General features: G+C 40.4%; 1 protein-coding gene across 4 annotated transcripts; it reads right to left on the bottom strand.

The window, feature by feature from the left end:
- Positions 1 to 2,132: 2,132 nt before the first annotated feature.
- On the bottom strand, positions 2,133 to 14,003 carry elavl3 (ELAV like neuron-specific RNA binding protein 3). Of its 4 annotated transcripts, none has more exons than XM_026929370.3 (7): positions 13,562 to 14,003; positions 7,911 to 8,127; positions 7,303 to 7,406; positions 4,466 to 4,619; positions 4,001 to 4,226; positions 3,599 to 3,637; positions 2,133 to 2,880 (listed from the first exon to the last, which is right to left on the bottom strand). In XM_026929370.3, the coding sequence occupies exons 1-7, from the start codon at positions 13,568 to 13,570 to the stop codon at positions 2,532 to 2,534; spliced, it is 1,098 nt and encodes a 365-aa protein (XP_026785171.1). In that variant the 5' UTR covers positions 13,571 to 14,003; the 3' UTR covers positions 2,133 to 2,531. The 4 variants fall into 4 exon arrangements, with proteins under 4 accessions (XP_026785171.1, XP_026785172.1, XP_026785173.1 ...); XM_026929371.3 differs by having other exon boundaries at positions 2,133 to 2,859; XM_026929372.3 differs by lacking the exon at positions 3,599 to 3,637.
- Between the last annotated feature and the right edge of the window lie 2,977 nt (positions 14,004 to 16,980).

The following is a 16,980-nucleotide window of genomic DNA, read 5'->3' as shown; positions in this document are numbered from 1 at the left end:
CTCTTCTAACAAGCCAAATTCAGTAGTTAGCGGCTGACTAGGCCCTCCAGACCTGGAGTCGGACAAAATCATTACAAGGATGAAAAATATTGTCATAGCAGACAATGAATATGTGCTGTTGTGATGATATAATGTACTGGAGGATATAATTAGCCAGTTGTAAGCTATTGTGTAGCCTATATGAATAGAATTAACTGTGCAGCTGTAATGGATCCCAAATTTAAATATGTTCTTTGGTGCATTGAGCATGGTAAGTATGGTTGATAGATTATCTTCGTATCTAATCTGCAAAAAAAATTGATGAGATGCTTGGATATAAAAGTGCCAGTATCAGTTTGCAGATATCGAGCCTTTGTGGAACAGATTGCAGCTAGTTAATAGTTATACCATAGGGTTTCACTGCACCGCCGCTGAAGCAACTTCAGAGAAAATGCAACTTCTTTTATTCCTAATGCGTACATTTATCCATCTTGTTATTCATTTTTAGCATAATGCGAGCTTGCTTGCTTTTTTTTTTTGTTGTTTTATTTTTTTTAAATTATGTAATGGTTTCACTGCACATACTGTATGTTTATAAGTCCCCAACACTTCAGTCCCCTCCCATACACCGCAGAGAGTCAGGCGCTCTCTCCCCTAAAAGCTGAAAAGTCGGAAAAATAAAAGCCATGCGGTGTGTCCCAAAGGTTTCCACGCTTTAAGAATCTGTAAAAATGTTGCACAAGGTCTTGTTTTTTTCTGTAGATATAAAAATATATTAATCTCTAATGTAATCCATATTTTCAAAGAGATCATTGTCCTCTTTGGCTAACACAGCGTTATCAAGAAAAAGCAAAATGTCATTCGGTTTAAATGCACATTTTTAAACCCTTCTCTTTCATGTTAAATTCTCATCTGTTTTTTTTTTTTTTTTTTTTTTTTTACAGCAACGTCTCTCTCCCTGGAGCAGTTTTGTTTTTATGGGCATTCGACTTTCTGTTAGCAATGTGGGCATCATCATTCAGTGCATCTTTTTAAAGGGGATCAATAAATCTTCAGTGGAGGTGAATGAAGTGCTGATCGTTTTGCTGATCAGGTGGCCTCGCCTTAAAATGGGCATTAGAATGGAATATCCTAGCTTGTGTTGGAGGCATAGATGGTCTGTGTTTGCATGAAGACCAGTTAGGAGCGCAAAGCTTGTCAGTTTGAGAGATAAGAATGAGAGATTGGGTGCATTGATCCACAGGGATGTTATGTGGAGAAAGGGTAGTGGCTATTAAACCCTTCTCTCTGTAATTCTCATAACATCATACTTTAGATATCAGCTTTTTAAAATGTCCTTTTTCCAAGTGAAAGCTGAGACAGCCTCATGGTACACCCTTCATAGGAAATCAGATTTTGATTCTGATGTTAAAGTATTGGAATTTGCTTGTAAGGTTGGTTATAGTGCAGTGATTTTATTCTAGACGTACCCCTTGCCTTTTCAAAAGAATTACGCATACGTCATCACCACGTAAACACTGCCAAACTGCTCCCAGTGACAGCTGTTCTAAACTATAGAAACTAGAGTGGAAAAATACAGGGACCTTTTAGGTTACTATGTGATCTTTGCTGTTTTTGTTATGTTGAAGTGTGTATTTTTGCTTGCATCTGTGATTGTGTTTATGATGCCTTGTTGTGTCTATAATGAAGTGACTATGATGACCTTCTAATATTCCTCAGCCTTGTGGGTGCTGTTATGCACATTATTAAACTGGCTGTTGGACTGGACCTTTAATGGGGTCGGTACAGCGCCCTAAAGCTAGAATGCAACCATAGGTGAAGCCAGGAAACCGTAATAAAAGTTCTAGAAAATGCTTACATACTTGGCTATTATAACCACCTTAAATATTGAATATATAGTTATATAATAATATATATGAGAGAACACTGTTTTTATTCTTTTTTTTTCTTAAATCTAAAAAAATCCACTGATTCAAAATGCCCAAGTGTAAAAAAGTGACTACATACTCTCCATAAATACAGGAAAGTTACTGGGGCAAGAATTTGGGTGTATATATATATATACATATATATATATATATATATATATATATATATATATATATATATATATATATATATATATATATATATATATATATATATATAAGATCAATTTTGTTCAGTGATGCTTCTAATTTGCCTGAATTAAACCGAAGCACTTAGCACACATTCTGCGTCACATTCATTAAAACTGTGTCCCTTGCAAAACAATCCCTCCCACTCACCAAGTACCCACTTCTACTAATTCAATCCAGGCAAATGTAGGGAAGGATTCGCATGTCATGTGAAGAGAAACCAAAAAAACTTGTGTGTTTGTCATTTTTGGAGACTCTGGCTAAATGTGTGTGTGTGTGTGCATGTGTGTTGTATATGTGCGTGTAATGTGTGTGATAAATGTGTGTCAAAGAGAGACTCAGTCCAGGCCCATGTAGAGTGAATGTGCGGGGAAGCTTAGTGCCCCCTCCCCCTTTGGGTTAAAAGGGGTGGAAACGGCCAGGCCACACCTCTCCTTAAGCCTTGTGCTGCTTGCTGGTCTTGAAGGAGACCTGCAGCACACGGTCACCAAGGCGGTAGCCATTAAGGCTGGCAATGGCCATAGCCGCCTCATCATAGTTGGTCATGGTGACAAAGCCAAAGCCCTTGCATTTGTTGGTAGTGAAGTCGCGGATGACCTTGACATTGGTGACAGCACCAAATGGCCCAAACAGCTGCCACAGGACGCTCTCATCAGCCTCAGGAGAAAGGTTGTAGACAAAGATGCACCAGCCAGCGCCAGTGGGGCCCGTCAAGTTTACACCCGCCAGTGTGGTCATGCTGTCAATGGTGATGGGGGAGAACCTGGGGAAGAGAGATGGACAACTACCATGGGTGTCATTCTGAAGTTCCATGCCACATGCAGTTCACTACTTTCATACACATGCTCTTTTACGATCTGATATCTATGCCTTCAGGGCTCGACAGCCGATCCTCATCTCCACTACCAGCTAGGAAAAAAAAAAAGAACACTGCTTTGCTCTCTAAAACATGTTAGCCCACATTCTCTGAGTATTTTAGTCATATTCCCTGGTGACCAAAGCCTCTGTAGAAACAGGACACAGGAATTACAATGTTCAACAGAAATCTCACGATACTGAGCAAAACACAGAAACCTAGAGAGGGATGAAAGCAAACAAGAAATAAATCAACAAAACTGGAGCCAACAGAAGAGACGCAAACGGAATCTGGTATGTCCATGCTGGTGGAAAAAATGGACATTAAAGCAACTGAAACTGAAAAGAAATTAAATGTTAGTTCAATAAAAAATATATATATATATACAAATCAGTTCAATCGAGTAATCAACCAAAAGAACAAAACGATTCAACAAAGCCATTCCAGAATGTCCTGCTGTACCACAATGTAGATTTTCAGTTGGCCCTTATTATTTATTAATTAGTCTTATGGTGGCTATGGAGTGCGATTTTGCATTGCAAATCACCTAATTCAAGCTTAATTCAGCAGGGGGCATTCCGGCCACTTTGTTTGAGGCTGTTGTAGGCATGGATGCTTTTGAAAAAGACACCTCTTTGGAAATTACCTCTTGACTCCGTAGGTGGCGTTTAGTAAATTGTCGAGTCTGCAATGCAAGAGGGAGAGTGAAGTAGGTGGAGACATTAGTGGCAGGATCTGACAAACCAGAGAACAGGGTTTTCATTTAACATGCAGCCTGTGCAGCCACTAGAGGGAGCACTACATCATTCTCAACCTGTCGTCACACAGGCCTCGTCCACTGACGTAGTACTTTCAGGGCCCCCAGGCGATGGATTGAATGCACTGCATGTTACATGTTGGACAAATGTCTATCAAAATTTTGTTGTCAATATAAATAGCTTTGTTGGTCATGTTCGGTCCTTTTTCCCTCTAATGGCATGGCAGCACTGCATTTTAAAGAAAATGCCAGCAGAGAGGAGCAGAGAGAGGAAAAGGTAGCAAGCAGTACCTGAACCGCTGAGTCTGGTGGTGCAGGGGCCCTGTATAACGACGGGCGGCAGTCTGGTAGAGCTGAGTGAGCAGCGCCTGGCCTGTCTTCTGGCTTGGGTTGTTGGCAAACTTGACAGTGATTGGTTCGGCAGCACCCAGAGGCTTCTGGCCATTTAGGCCTTTGATGGCCTCCTCGGCCTCGTTTCTCTTGTCAAAGCGTATGAAGCCCACTCCTCGTGATATGCCTGTGCCAGAAGTAGAGAGCAATATCAGCATCAGGAATAGTATATGAGTTCTTCACGTGAAAAGGAAAGCAAATTCAAAACCTTTTACCATAATCTCATGTATACATTTCTAATTGATCCCCACTAGGTGTCTTTTATTGTTAGCCATGTTTACATGCATTATTAGAAATGTTATGTGGCTTCCTACAGCTGCATATCTATATATGTTTTGCAGTAATGTAGTAAAGCTAAGGCTGTACCTGTGACCTGGTCCACCAGGATGCGGGAGGTGATGATACGGCCATACTGGGAGAACAGCTGCTCCATGTCCTTCTGGCTCATGGTCTTAGGTAGCCCGCTCACGTAGAGGTTAGCGTCACGGATGGAGGCTGAACTGGGTCTGGCGTAGGACACCTAAAACACGACACATTAAACAATGCTTACTGAAAACATACTCAGGTTGCCTAAGCAGCATTAACTACAATTCAAAGATGAGGTAATATGAGTCCTCCTGCCAGTGTCATTACTATCTTTACACAGAGTAGGTAAATAAGTGTTCCCTCCTGGGTTCAGAAGGGTTCCATCTGCCCACTCCCTTTCTTTCTCGTCCTCCCTTTCTTCAGATCCAATGCTCTTAAGCAAACACGCTCTAGTACCCTTATTAGGCACTCCAGCAGGATGCTTTCTAAATTCAGTCCCTCTGGACTCTACAAATTCAATCCTGTACTTACAGAACTATAACGTCCACCTTATATCCCTTGAACTAAGGTCTCCTAACTGAAGGAGATGATGAGAATTTCCCATTTTCCAACATTTTCACAAAATGTTAAGCAATTATAGGCATGTAAAGATCATAAATAATTGAAGTTTAGAATTTGTATTTGAAATAATATTTCTGTGTATTACAGTGTCTCCCAGCACAGAATTTGCTGTAACTGCAATGAGAACAGATTTGCTCATAAAATATACGGTGATAAATTAAAGGAAAAAACTGTGTGCTGTGGGGGGCATTTGTCTGCTTAGTGGGAAGGTTTACTGTAAATCAATACAAACATTCTGACTGATGTCAAAATGATGTCAATCATATGCTAAGGTCTTCTCCATATCTCATCACCATATCGCAACCAGTTGAACACATATGGGAGGTTTGACGTCTTAGGCAGTGCTTTCCACCACCATCAACAAAACAACAGTTAAGGGAATATCTCTTGGAAAAATGGTGTCCATCCCATTAGTACTGTTCCAGAAATTTGTAGAATCTCTGCTAAGGCTCAGTGAAGCTGTTCTGGCGGCTCAGCTGAACTTTTTCCTTTAATTTGTCTCAAGTCTATATTTGTTTATGAATTTGGGGCTGACTGAACATGACTGTGATTGATGGTAGCACTGTGAGTGTGTGTTTTTGTGCGATAGAGAAATTACCCCTCCCTCTTCTCCCTCCCTTCTTTGTCTTCTCCCTCAAGGGGAAATTGCTCCTCTGGCAACCAACAAACCAAGTAAACAGCTTACAATATGTCCGGCATCCCTTAAAGCTCACAAACTCAGCTCCTGTCCTAAAAATATAACATTCATATATCTAACATTTCCAGATGCAGATTTGTATTCCATTATTTAAATTACTGTACAGTGGTTTGGTTTGTATTGTACAGTATGAGCATACTTGTGTGTTAAGATATTATTTTCACAAATTTATATTTTGAGTATTTTTAGACATACTATTCTCTTTTGTGTTTATACATGTAATGTTTGAGTCTTTTGGGTATTCTTATTTTCCATTGTTCTTTATAAAGCTTTATATCCTTATATTCCCTTAATTTCCTTATATTCTTTATGTTCCTCGTGTGTACTGTAGAACACTAAGGCTAATTGCTAGCTGGGTCTGAATGGCGTAGGCTCCATGCCTGCATCATCTGTGCATGTATACATGTTGGGGGTGAGTATGACTAAGCAGCTGTATTGTTGGGGTCCGGGGTGTTATTGTTCAGCGAGTGGGTGAGTGTATGGTGGAGATTGGGCTGCCGGCTGGAAGGGCGGGGCGGAGTGTTTTATTAGAAGACTGGATTCTGCCCTATAATTAACCCTCTCCCTATCTCTCCCACACTACAGATGGTGCCTGCAGCCCATATGGCCTCTAATCCTGTCATTGGCATTCTGCTCGCAACGCTGCCTTTGCTCCTGCACCTCCTTTCCCTCCTCCCAAGTCCTCGCATCTCTCTAACAATGCCTTTTTGACATGGAAAATATGACATTTGCTCAGCTTAAGGATTTGGATGCACCATGCACACAAATGATGCCATCAGAAAAAAGTATTGGATATTGTTATATATTTTAAAGTTATTTTTAGGTTTTTAAATTTTTTAATTTAAATAAATTTAATTTAAAAAATCTATTTTAAATATACATACAATTTTGAACATCCTCCTAAAGGAGGCTGTTAGCGTGATGTGATAATATATAACTGTATTTGTAAGTGATTAGAATGAATGTAAATAAAATGAAAAATATAAATGATGTAATTTTTTTTAACTGAATGATTTAGTATTTCATAAGAAACTAAATGGAAATATGTGAGTTCTATGTTCTTTTTTTCTAGAAACATTTCTTTCTGCCAAATCTTTCTTGGTTTGTACTTTGACACAATCTTTGATCTGCTATGGTCAGGTGGGATTAAACCAGGCTGAATTGTTTAATTTCTTTCTTCTTAACTCCTCCTTCCCCAAGTCGAACCCCTTCCCCTATCCCCTGCTGAATTTGGAGACAAAGAAGGCCCTAATTAGCCAAGATTGGAGGCAGATGGGGCTTCCTGCACTGATTCAGCACCCCCCACCCCCAAATGCCATGCACTGCACCTCCCTAATTACATTTCCATCACAATCACCTTTGCACACAGCCCCCTTGATTTCTGACCTCTGCTTTTGCCTCTCCCTCTTTCTTTTCTTCTGCTCCCTTTGTGCCTGCTGTTGCCTTCTCTGCCCTCTGTCCCACCCTCTCTCCTCCCTTCCCTCTGCCCTGTCTGTCACTTCCTCACTTTCTCTTCTTTCTTCCTGTGGCCCGCCTGTCAACAGGATGATGCAGGAGCGTGGGGTCAAGGTGCTCTTACCTTGATTGTTTTTGTCTGCAGTTTGAGACCGTTGAGCGTGTTGATGGCCTTGTCGGCATCGTTAGGGTCAACATAGTTTACAAAGCCATAGCCCAAGCTCTGACCTGTAACATAACAGAAAACAGTAAGTTATAGCCTGATAAGAGGGACTGTATGCCACAATAATCTGCAATAATTACGCCATTAATGATATTCTATACTGTTATACATGGTGATGTCAAAAAAAGTGTAGCATGCTCCTTAAAATATGCTACAAGGTAGGGAGTGTAGGTAGGAAGTCTAATTTTTTAACAAACAGCCTCTCAGAAAAAAGGGTACTTTAAGAACTCGTAGGATGTTTAAAGCTTTCTAAAGGAGTTCTTAATGGAAAACCCTGTGCTTTTAGGATTCTACACAGAACCTTTAAGAGCTTCCCCTGACAAGCTGAAGAACCCTTTATGGTTCTAGATTTAACTATATTTCCCTAAGAATGTGGAAATACCTTAAATAAAGTATTTTTATAAAATATTTAAAACTAAAAGTAGTCCTTTAATAAGTCTTTCTTTTCTTTGCAAACATTTCACATCTAGCAAGACTCAGACTAATAATATGTGTAAGGCTTGCATCACCTGTGATTTTGTCTCTGACCAGCTTGCAGGACTCAATCTCTCCGATGCTGCCAAACAGGCTCTTGAACTCCTCCTGGGTCATATTCTGAGGCAGGTAGTTGACGATCAGGTTGGTCTTGCTGTCGTCTGTGGCACCGTTGGTGCTGATGACCGGGCCGTTAGGCATGCTGGTTCCGCTCGGACCGTTGGACACCTGAGTTTCCATGGTGCTGATTATCTGTGAAGAGAAGAGAAATCAGGGAGATCAGATGCTGTATTCTGTGAAGGAACTTAAGAACAATATTCAACTACCTCTTCATCTCATCTATAGATTTTTGTATATGTATTTTTTTCTCTCTCTGTCCTCTTTCCTTTTTCCCAGTCTCTCTATTTGCTTCTAGATCTGTGGATGTTATAGTGATTTTTTTTGCCTGCTCTGCTGTTTCTCTGAAGAGGGTGGAACAGAATTATATTAGTAGTCAGATGTCTGACTGATAAAGGGTAAGTTAAAGTGACATCCTGCACTGTAGATGCTTGACCTGGTAAAATATGAAGATAAATTTGGAAGCTTTGCAAAGTTTGAGCTGCCAGTAGCAAACATATTGTGTGCAATGGAAGTGTGCCATTATTGTGTGTGTGCATGTATGGATGTCTACTGTGGTTTGTCTGTTGCTCTGGACTACAGCATGTTGCTTAATTTAGCCTATGGGGAATTTTTGAAGAACAGATGTAGCCTATGCTGGTCAGTGGTAATCCTTTTTATTTGCTTCTTTTTATTACTTTGTTACTGGTGGGAAATAACTTACATATATATATACATATATATATATATATATATATATATATATATATATATATATATATATATATATATATATATATATATATTTTTTTTTTTTTCTGTTTTCTGTTTTTTTTTTATCTATTTTCTTTTTCTGTATGCCAAGGTGTTATCTTGGTGTTTATATTAATATCATGACTTTTTTTTTTTTTTTTTTTTAACATTTTTCTATACTGGAGCAACATTATGAACTGTCTGATCTTTCTGGAGAGTGACTTACTAAGAGAAGATCATTTTCATGTGCTCAGTGAATCTGTAGACCCTTGGTACAGTGAAGGCACTGCTTTTCACAGAATAACCCCTCTGGTGGACCTGGGAGGCTCGCCTATTTAATGATGCACCTTAAATCTTTAATCTGTATGATCAGATGACATCAAACTGGCAGAATCATCACTAGTTGCACATCGTTTTCACTAATCACTAAACCCTTTTAGATAGCATGTCTTCAATAAAAAATTGTAGATCAGAATGAGTGAATGATTAAACTGAACTGGAATCAGACTCACCAGCTACATGTTTAGACCATCGCCCCTCAGCCTGCACAGTGTGTGTTTCCCCTGTAGGTGTGGTCTGAGCCCTTGTTTTTCCCTTTCCATTTTCCTCTAATCCATCTCTAACACTCTTCCCCATGGAATCATTTCTTCTCGACTTGAGTCTTACCTCTACTCAGGTTGCCCAGGTAACTGCTGCTTGACAACAGTTGCTATCGACTGGCTTCATGACTTTTAGCAGTGTGTTTATGTGTGCATGAATGTATATTTTAATTTGTGTTTATATTTGGCATAGAAGAGGGATGAAAATGAGCATTGGTTATGTCTGTTTAAGATCGCTGTTCATTATGGATAAATGAAGTAAGCCTTCTGTCTCTGACGAAACGTAGATCTCAGGCACATTAAACCTGACAAGGAGACCACATCAGCGAGGCAGATGTCAGTGGGTTATTAAAGCCTAAAGTAAAACTCTGCAAACATGGAACTAGGCATAACTGCTGGCTCAACATGACAAAGAATCTTGCTGACCTCTAAATATCATCTTTTCCTGTCTAAAGTTATTTTAAGTCCTAAAATATTTTACACTAGTAGGCACTAACGGAACTACAAGCACAAAGCTACAGGATTGGAACGAGTTTGGACTAGACTGAAGTAAACCTTCCCATGGCAGGCGCCAATCTCTGGCAACAAACGTAAAATGCTGCGTAATGTGCAGCAGCTCTTTCTGCCCTTAGGCCCCTGCTATTGCCAAAGCAAACTAGAGGAAGAAGAAGATCTTTTCATCCACAAATGCCTGATTCACATAGACAAGCCTCCTGCAGGTTCACTCATGCCAAAGTTTTAGTACCAAGCGCTGACACTGCATTCCTCAGGAACCTGCATTCCACCAGTCTTACCTGCAGTTCCACAAGGGGCACTGACCTTGTACTAGACAAACACATTACACACAACGTGAACTGGCTTCACCTCTCTTCCCCAGCTTGTACTTTTCTATTTCTAGGAAAGAGAAAGACCAAACTGACCCAGTCTTTCATGCAAAAATGGCCTGTAACCACCTTACACCTTTTCTACTACTCTTATGAATAAAACTGTAATATGATTGTAGAATTTTAAAATTATATTAGACCTGATATATTATTACCATTGCTAATTGAGGACACACTCAGAACTTTGTTGGCTAAAAGAAAACATGGGTATTATGGGTATATTTAGATATGACTGGAACTCACGCTGTGGTTGTTTGAATTGCAACAATATGGGGAGTTTTAAGAAAAACTAAAGTGATGTCTTTGAGTTCCTACTGAAATGTTGGATGAAGTATAAAAAAACATTTGATTGAAAGAAAAAACCCTGTCACATGAAATTACAAGTGAAATATATACAAGTGAAGCACTCTGATGTCACTTCCGTGTCTTCTTTGTGCTTATAGGAAGCCATTTTCTGAAAACAGCTGTGCTTCCTAAATACAGTGCTGTGAGATTGACAGTTTTGCTGACCAAACAGATTTAGATTTTGTTGCTGTTCTTAGTCATTAAGTAGCCTCGTATGGGCTGAAAACATGGTTCAATAAACAGCACCACTGCCTCAGCCTGTTACTGAAAGAACTGGAGAGAGTTAAAGAGATTTTTCTGATTTTTTTTAAATCTCAATTTCAAAGATTTCAGTGACTGAAAAAGTGAAAGCTTAGACTGCTATAACGGGCCGTCTCAGTAACTCAGATTACAGGATTATTCTAAACAAAAGGCATTAGCCACATTCTCACTGCAGCTTAGAGGATCACAGTGGCAGCTGCAGAGCTACAGGACACCAAGTGAAATGCTTCATCATTATCAAATCCCGCACAGATCAGTCCTCTTTTACATTTTATCTGATTGAATAAACAAACGCTTGTGTATTCTGTTCCATATTCTGTTACATTATATAAATCTCTTACAAGAATTTCAACTATATGCCTTTATGCTTGCCTTTTTTGCAGCCAAGTGGAAACCTAATGCAATTTTCTGCAACATGATAGAACACAAAACAGACATGTTAGGAAAAAGGAGAGGTGGTGGTGAGGAAATTGTGTCCTGTCTCTATCCAGAGTGCTGAAACAGAGTCAGCTCTGAGGCTCTGAGGCAAATAAAAAATAAAACATTCAAATAAATAAAGATCCGCCTTCACTGCTTAATTTGGTCCCTCTACCGGAATCGCTTAAATCGTTATCCCCTCTCCGCTTTGGCTGAACAAGGATCTGTGCGCTCTTTAGGCATTCATAAAAAGCGAGCCCCTTTTGCGCTGAATAAACGTATTGACACGCGCGAACAAAAGAGCCACCCGTTCCTCCTCGCGCGCGCAGGCCGCGGCAGCGCTATGAATATTAATGTAAACACTAGCGCTTTGTGCTGCAGGCCTCTCCGGGAACAATGAGCACCACAACTTCACCATTTTTTAAAAATCATCTTTCCAGCACAACAGCTTCAACCACAGTCATACGGATATTATTAAAAAGAAGAATCTAATGCATGTCAAAAAAATTCTCAAGATCACTTGGTTTTATGGTTTGAAACATTATTAGGCCTACCAATCTCACAAAGCCTGATAGAAATGGTGTGTGTTTTGTGTTACACGTCCCTGTCATGTTGACATCGGCTTCTGGATCTGTGCGCATTCTCCATTTCAACCTTATCATCTAGATCTAACAATATGAGCTTTCCACTGAGCCTCCATCCTGTCAGAGTGTTGTGCTGTGTTTCACTTACTATGTCCTTGTCCTTGAATTGTGTAAGAGAAGGTTATCTGACTCGACGCTTTTTATTTGCTTGGCACTGCGGTACAGAGAGCTTACTGAGGACTGTAGAGCTCTGATTTCACCATAAACACTTTATTATCATTCCTCTGGACAAGCTAAACCACTCAGTGATGGATTTTGATGGCTGAATATGGAAACTGTTTAAGCCAGGTGTAAAGTGTGAATGTATTTCTAGAAACACACGAGCGCTCTTTGTTTGAGGTTAGGTCTTAATGTCAGCATACTGACCCCCATCAGCAGGCTGGGCTCGAGCTACTAACCTGTACTGTCACTGGGGTGGCTGAGGCCCACCCTCCTAACACACACAACTCCATAAACAGGCTGTCCAGAAACCAGGCCACGTGCAATTATCTTTCAATCAGGCATATATGAGAAGATCATACAAATTTTTACAATTTTTCATTTGTAAGGCCCGGACTGAAAGGCTGCTTATTGAGGTCAGAATGGTAAATTAATTTTATTTTAGCAACGCATAGCCCCAGTGTCTTTGTTTCTCTGTTAAACACAGTCACGTTGTGATACTGCTATGGGTGAAGCTGGAATACTGGATAAGATCACACAGCATGCATCGTGTATGAGATCAGATCATGTATCTGCTCAGTCAGGACTGAGATTTGTGCGGTGCTGCCAGCGCGTGCCGTCGTCTTCGAGAGAAGAAGCCACGCCCAAAATGCTCGCACTCAGGGCCTGTCCGTATTGCACAATTTCTCATTCAGATCAGCCTCAGTGGCAACAAAACCCTTCATGCTTTAGAATTCTGCGACCGTTCCTTCTCGTCTCGTGGTCCTGGATATCGCTCTGGCACCGCAACCAAAAGCGCTTCAGGAATTTCTAAGCGTCTGATTCACTCCGAAGCGACGGATGCGTAAAACCCCCTCCTTTCCTCTGAGTGACTCGACCCTTTTCTTCTCTCTCTCTCTCCCTCTCTCTCTCTCTGTCTCTCTGGTCAACGAATGCATACAATTTCTGTTTTGTCTCAGAAATGTCCTCGTCTTGCTCCGATGCTCAGAGCGCGCAGTACAGCGCGGCCTCGCAGCCTCCCAACGCCCTTTTCCGCACACCTCTCCCTGCTCCTGCAGAGCGGCCACTGAGCCGTGACTTCTATAGAATCAAATGTCATTAGCGTGGAAAAAGGCGTGGACATGAAGGAATTTTAAGTGTTACTGAACTAGTAGTAATCTGTATGAAAAACCCCAGGATGTGATGCTCCATAGGGAAGGTGGAGAGCGCGAGCTGGAGTGTTGCGCATCCATGGATCACGTTTCTAAAAGCCACCACTGCTCGTTAATCTTGTTTACACAATCCGCTTTAAGGGAATGTCACTGAGCAAATGCTATGTTTTTCTCAATATTGTATTAATATGCAAAGCTGCCTACAAATAAGCTTAATCCAAGAGTGATGCCAATTTAAAACAATAACCCTGAGAATATTCCCCATTTAGAAGGCTTGCATAGGCTTGACTGAGGATGCTAAAATTAATTTTATATTGTTAAAATGGCTGGCCTAAAAGAAAGACAAAAAATGTATATAAATGTATATATATACGTACAGTAACCATTCTTGTACAAAGGTGATAGTGATCTAGCTCCTTCGATGTGCAGGTCTTCTTCGAGCTTGCTGGAGGGTTTACTCTGGTCTTTTTAACGTATGGCTTGAATAAACACGTCGATTTCCGAAATGAAAAGAAAAAAAAAGAAAAAGGAAAAAAGAACCTTGTCTTCAGGGATTCTCAGCCCGTGTGATTGTAGGTGTCCTCAAATAGAGTGAAAATGAGGAGAAAGGGATTTTCTTCAGGATGATGATGAGGATGAGAGAGATTTCTCCCTGTGCGGCGTGGGCGATGGTTCGGAAATAAAAAAAAAGAGAAGCAGTGATCCCCAGTAGGGTGTGTCCAGAGGAGGGTGTTCTGGTTCTGTTGTCGTGTGTATGCTAGTGTGTATGTGTATTTCCCAGCTCTTCACAGTCTCCTTCTGTGCCTCTGCTGCAATGTTCTTCTTTTATGTGTCCTTCTGCCAGTCAGAGGCGACCGCTGATTGGCTAATTGGGTAGGGAGGGCACTACACGGCAGCCATTGCAATGCGTCGCTCTCCTATTATCCCCTTCAGGAGAGATCACCAGGAGCCCCCCTCCACCTCCCACCCCTTCATCTCTTCACTCCTTCTCTCTGCCCTCCCTTTTCTTCCTGCTCCCCCTCCTACTCCACACACATGCAGAGATGGGTGAATAGAGCTCCACCTGCACCATCAGAACAGATGGGTGCAGAAAAGGCAGGAGCCATGTCTTTTTCTCTCTTTCCTCTTCCTCCTTCTCTCCTTCCATTTCATTTTTGTGTTCACTCACCACCCACACCATCAAACTCCTCACACCTTCGAATCCATAAACCTCACCTCATGTTGTGTCCTTGGGTTTGTCATTTTTGAGAGGATATTTCTAGCGATTGATAAATGACTGACAAAAAGGAAACAGAGGAGAGTACATGTATTGAGATAGCCGAATAACGCAATGACTTAGCTGCATATTCCTGGACTGCTAAGAAGAGAGCATTGGGTAGTGAGAAAATAGCATGAAGGTGTTTAATGGTGTGAAATATAGTTTGACGTTGTGTGGAGTGGTTTGGGAGAGGAATGATAGTACACTGCTCTGTTTTCATGTGTTTAGATGAAAACTTTAATGCAACCTCTGTGCTAGAAAACAGTTGAGTAATAGACTGCTACACATATAAAATGTATCAGTGACTAACAGTTTTTTTTAACTGTATATATACAAAATCTCGTAATCCAGATGACTATGTGATGATGCTATGTAATAAGAACGAAGGCGTTTCATTTCATGTGACTCATCACTTAGGTTTGGGTTTCTTCCTGAAGATCCCAGTGTTTGTTGCTTGCAGTCTATCTCACTGAGGCCTTTCGAAATCAGCACGTCCTGTAGTGCTGCTTGTTTTGGGGGGAGATTTTTTTTAATACTACTTTGAATTACAGTGAACCTGATGAAGTAGCACAATAAGGCCTTCATTAAAACAATGATTCCACTGTAGAATGTTAGACTCGTTAGGGGTAGAACTATATGAGGAATTAACAGTATACCACAAGGCATGTTTTTTCTATATTATTGAATTTATTTCACATTTTAAATGAAGGTAAGCTAATTAAAACATTTTTACCGGAAGCAGATCACAGTTAAACTATTTCACACACAAATCACACATAATAAACTGCAAAATATAAATATAATAAAATCAATCCTATCAAAAGGAAATCAAGTCAAGTCTCCATCCATCCATCCATTTTCTGTACTGCTTATTCTACAGAGGGTCACAGGGAGACTGGAGCCTATCCCAGGGTACTGCATAGGGCAGGGGACACCTTGGATCGGGTGCCAATCCATCACAGGGCACAATCACACACACATTCACGCACCACAGACAATTTGGAAATGCCAGTCCGCCTACAACACATGTCTTTGGACTGGGGAGGAAACTGGAGTACATGAGAATGTGCACAGGACAGAGGTGTGAATTGAGCCCCCAACCCTGGAGGAGCAAGGCAGACGTGCGAGCCTCTGAGCCACCATGCCCCCCCAAACAAGTCAATGCTCTTTATATGTAAACATTTCCAGTTCCAAAAATTTAATTTCTTTTCCAAATCCAATTCCAATCTTTACCATTTGTTACAGGATCCAATATCCGATATGTTTCTACCAATACCCAATCCACCATTTTTGCTGGTATCAGCCCCGATAATGATACTGGGTATCACACCAGTGCCATTTTTAGTATTATAAGGTTCTCTCTTGATGAAGAGCCATTTTGAGATAAGTGTCATCAATGTTTTGACACTCCAGCTAGCGAAACTCTAAAGTACTGAAATTTACAGCATATTCTCTTAATCTCATTAAATAACTAACTAATGGTAGTAAACTCAGCAGTAAAAAGACATTTTAAACCTATTAAGACCAAATTATAATTATATATGCTTTTTAATGTTTTATTTTTTTGGAATGCATTTCCTAAGATTTAAAACATAAGACATTTCACTTTTTAAAATCTGAATTTGTTCCTAAACATTTTACTTTGAAAAACATTTGACAATATTAGAAGACATTAGAATATAAACTACACAAACATGTGGTAGAAGTCAGCTAACTGACCTTCAGTGCTCAGTCACACTTGAAAGTTTAGTTTACATTTATTCATCTAGCAGATGCTTTTATCCAAAGTTGAGCAGATAATGGCCTTGCTCAAGGACCTGCTTTGTCACTTGCAATTTGCCAGCTTTTCGGTACCAGGATTCAAATTCAGAACCTTCCACTCAGTAGTCCAAACCCCTAACTGCTGAGTCACCACTGCCCTTCGGGTGAATGTAGGTAGCTAATGTCAGTAATATTTAATGCTAATGTTAACTGATGTTAGCTGTCCACTGCACTGAAGACTTTCTCATGTGCCACAAGGTTTATACATGTAAAGGTGTAAAACCACCTTTAAAAATATACTACCACTGCAGGGGAATAAAGTGTCCCACAGTGATGAAGTTTATGTGGTTGATTAATTTTTGACCAAAATGTCAGATAGAATCTTACAATACTGAACTCATTATGTGCTACTTCAGATCTCCTTATCATGGTACGCAACAATATACTATCATGCTCCTAATACACACAAACCATTTAGTTTGGAAATGTAATAGTCCCTCACTGCCTACAGTATTGCATAATTTTCTATTCTGTGGTTCACCGGACTTTCTGTTTAAGCAACCAAGGAAATACAGGTCAGCTTGAGCGTACGTGTATCAGTGAGGATCAAGATTCAAGATGGCCGTGACTGGCAGAGCAGGAAGAGAGACTTGATACAGTTTGTCCAGCTGATGTGCAATATGCTAACATTAATTTTTAAAATGTACATAATGTTTGTGTAAAGCCACATCAGTTGGCTGCCTGGTTTATGCAGATAGAAATGGAAAGGGAAATCCA

The sequence above is a fragment of the Pangasianodon hypophthalmus genome, chromosome 23 (assembly GCF_027358585.1).
Source record: "Pangasianodon hypophthalmus isolate fPanHyp1 chromosome 23, fPanHyp1.pri, whole genome shotgun sequence".
Taxonomy (NCBI): domain Eukaryota; kingdom Metazoa; phylum Chordata; class Actinopteri; order Siluriformes; family Pangasiidae; genus Pangasianodon; species Pangasianodon hypophthalmus.
This window is presented reverse-complemented; position numbering and strand designations above follow the sequence as displayed.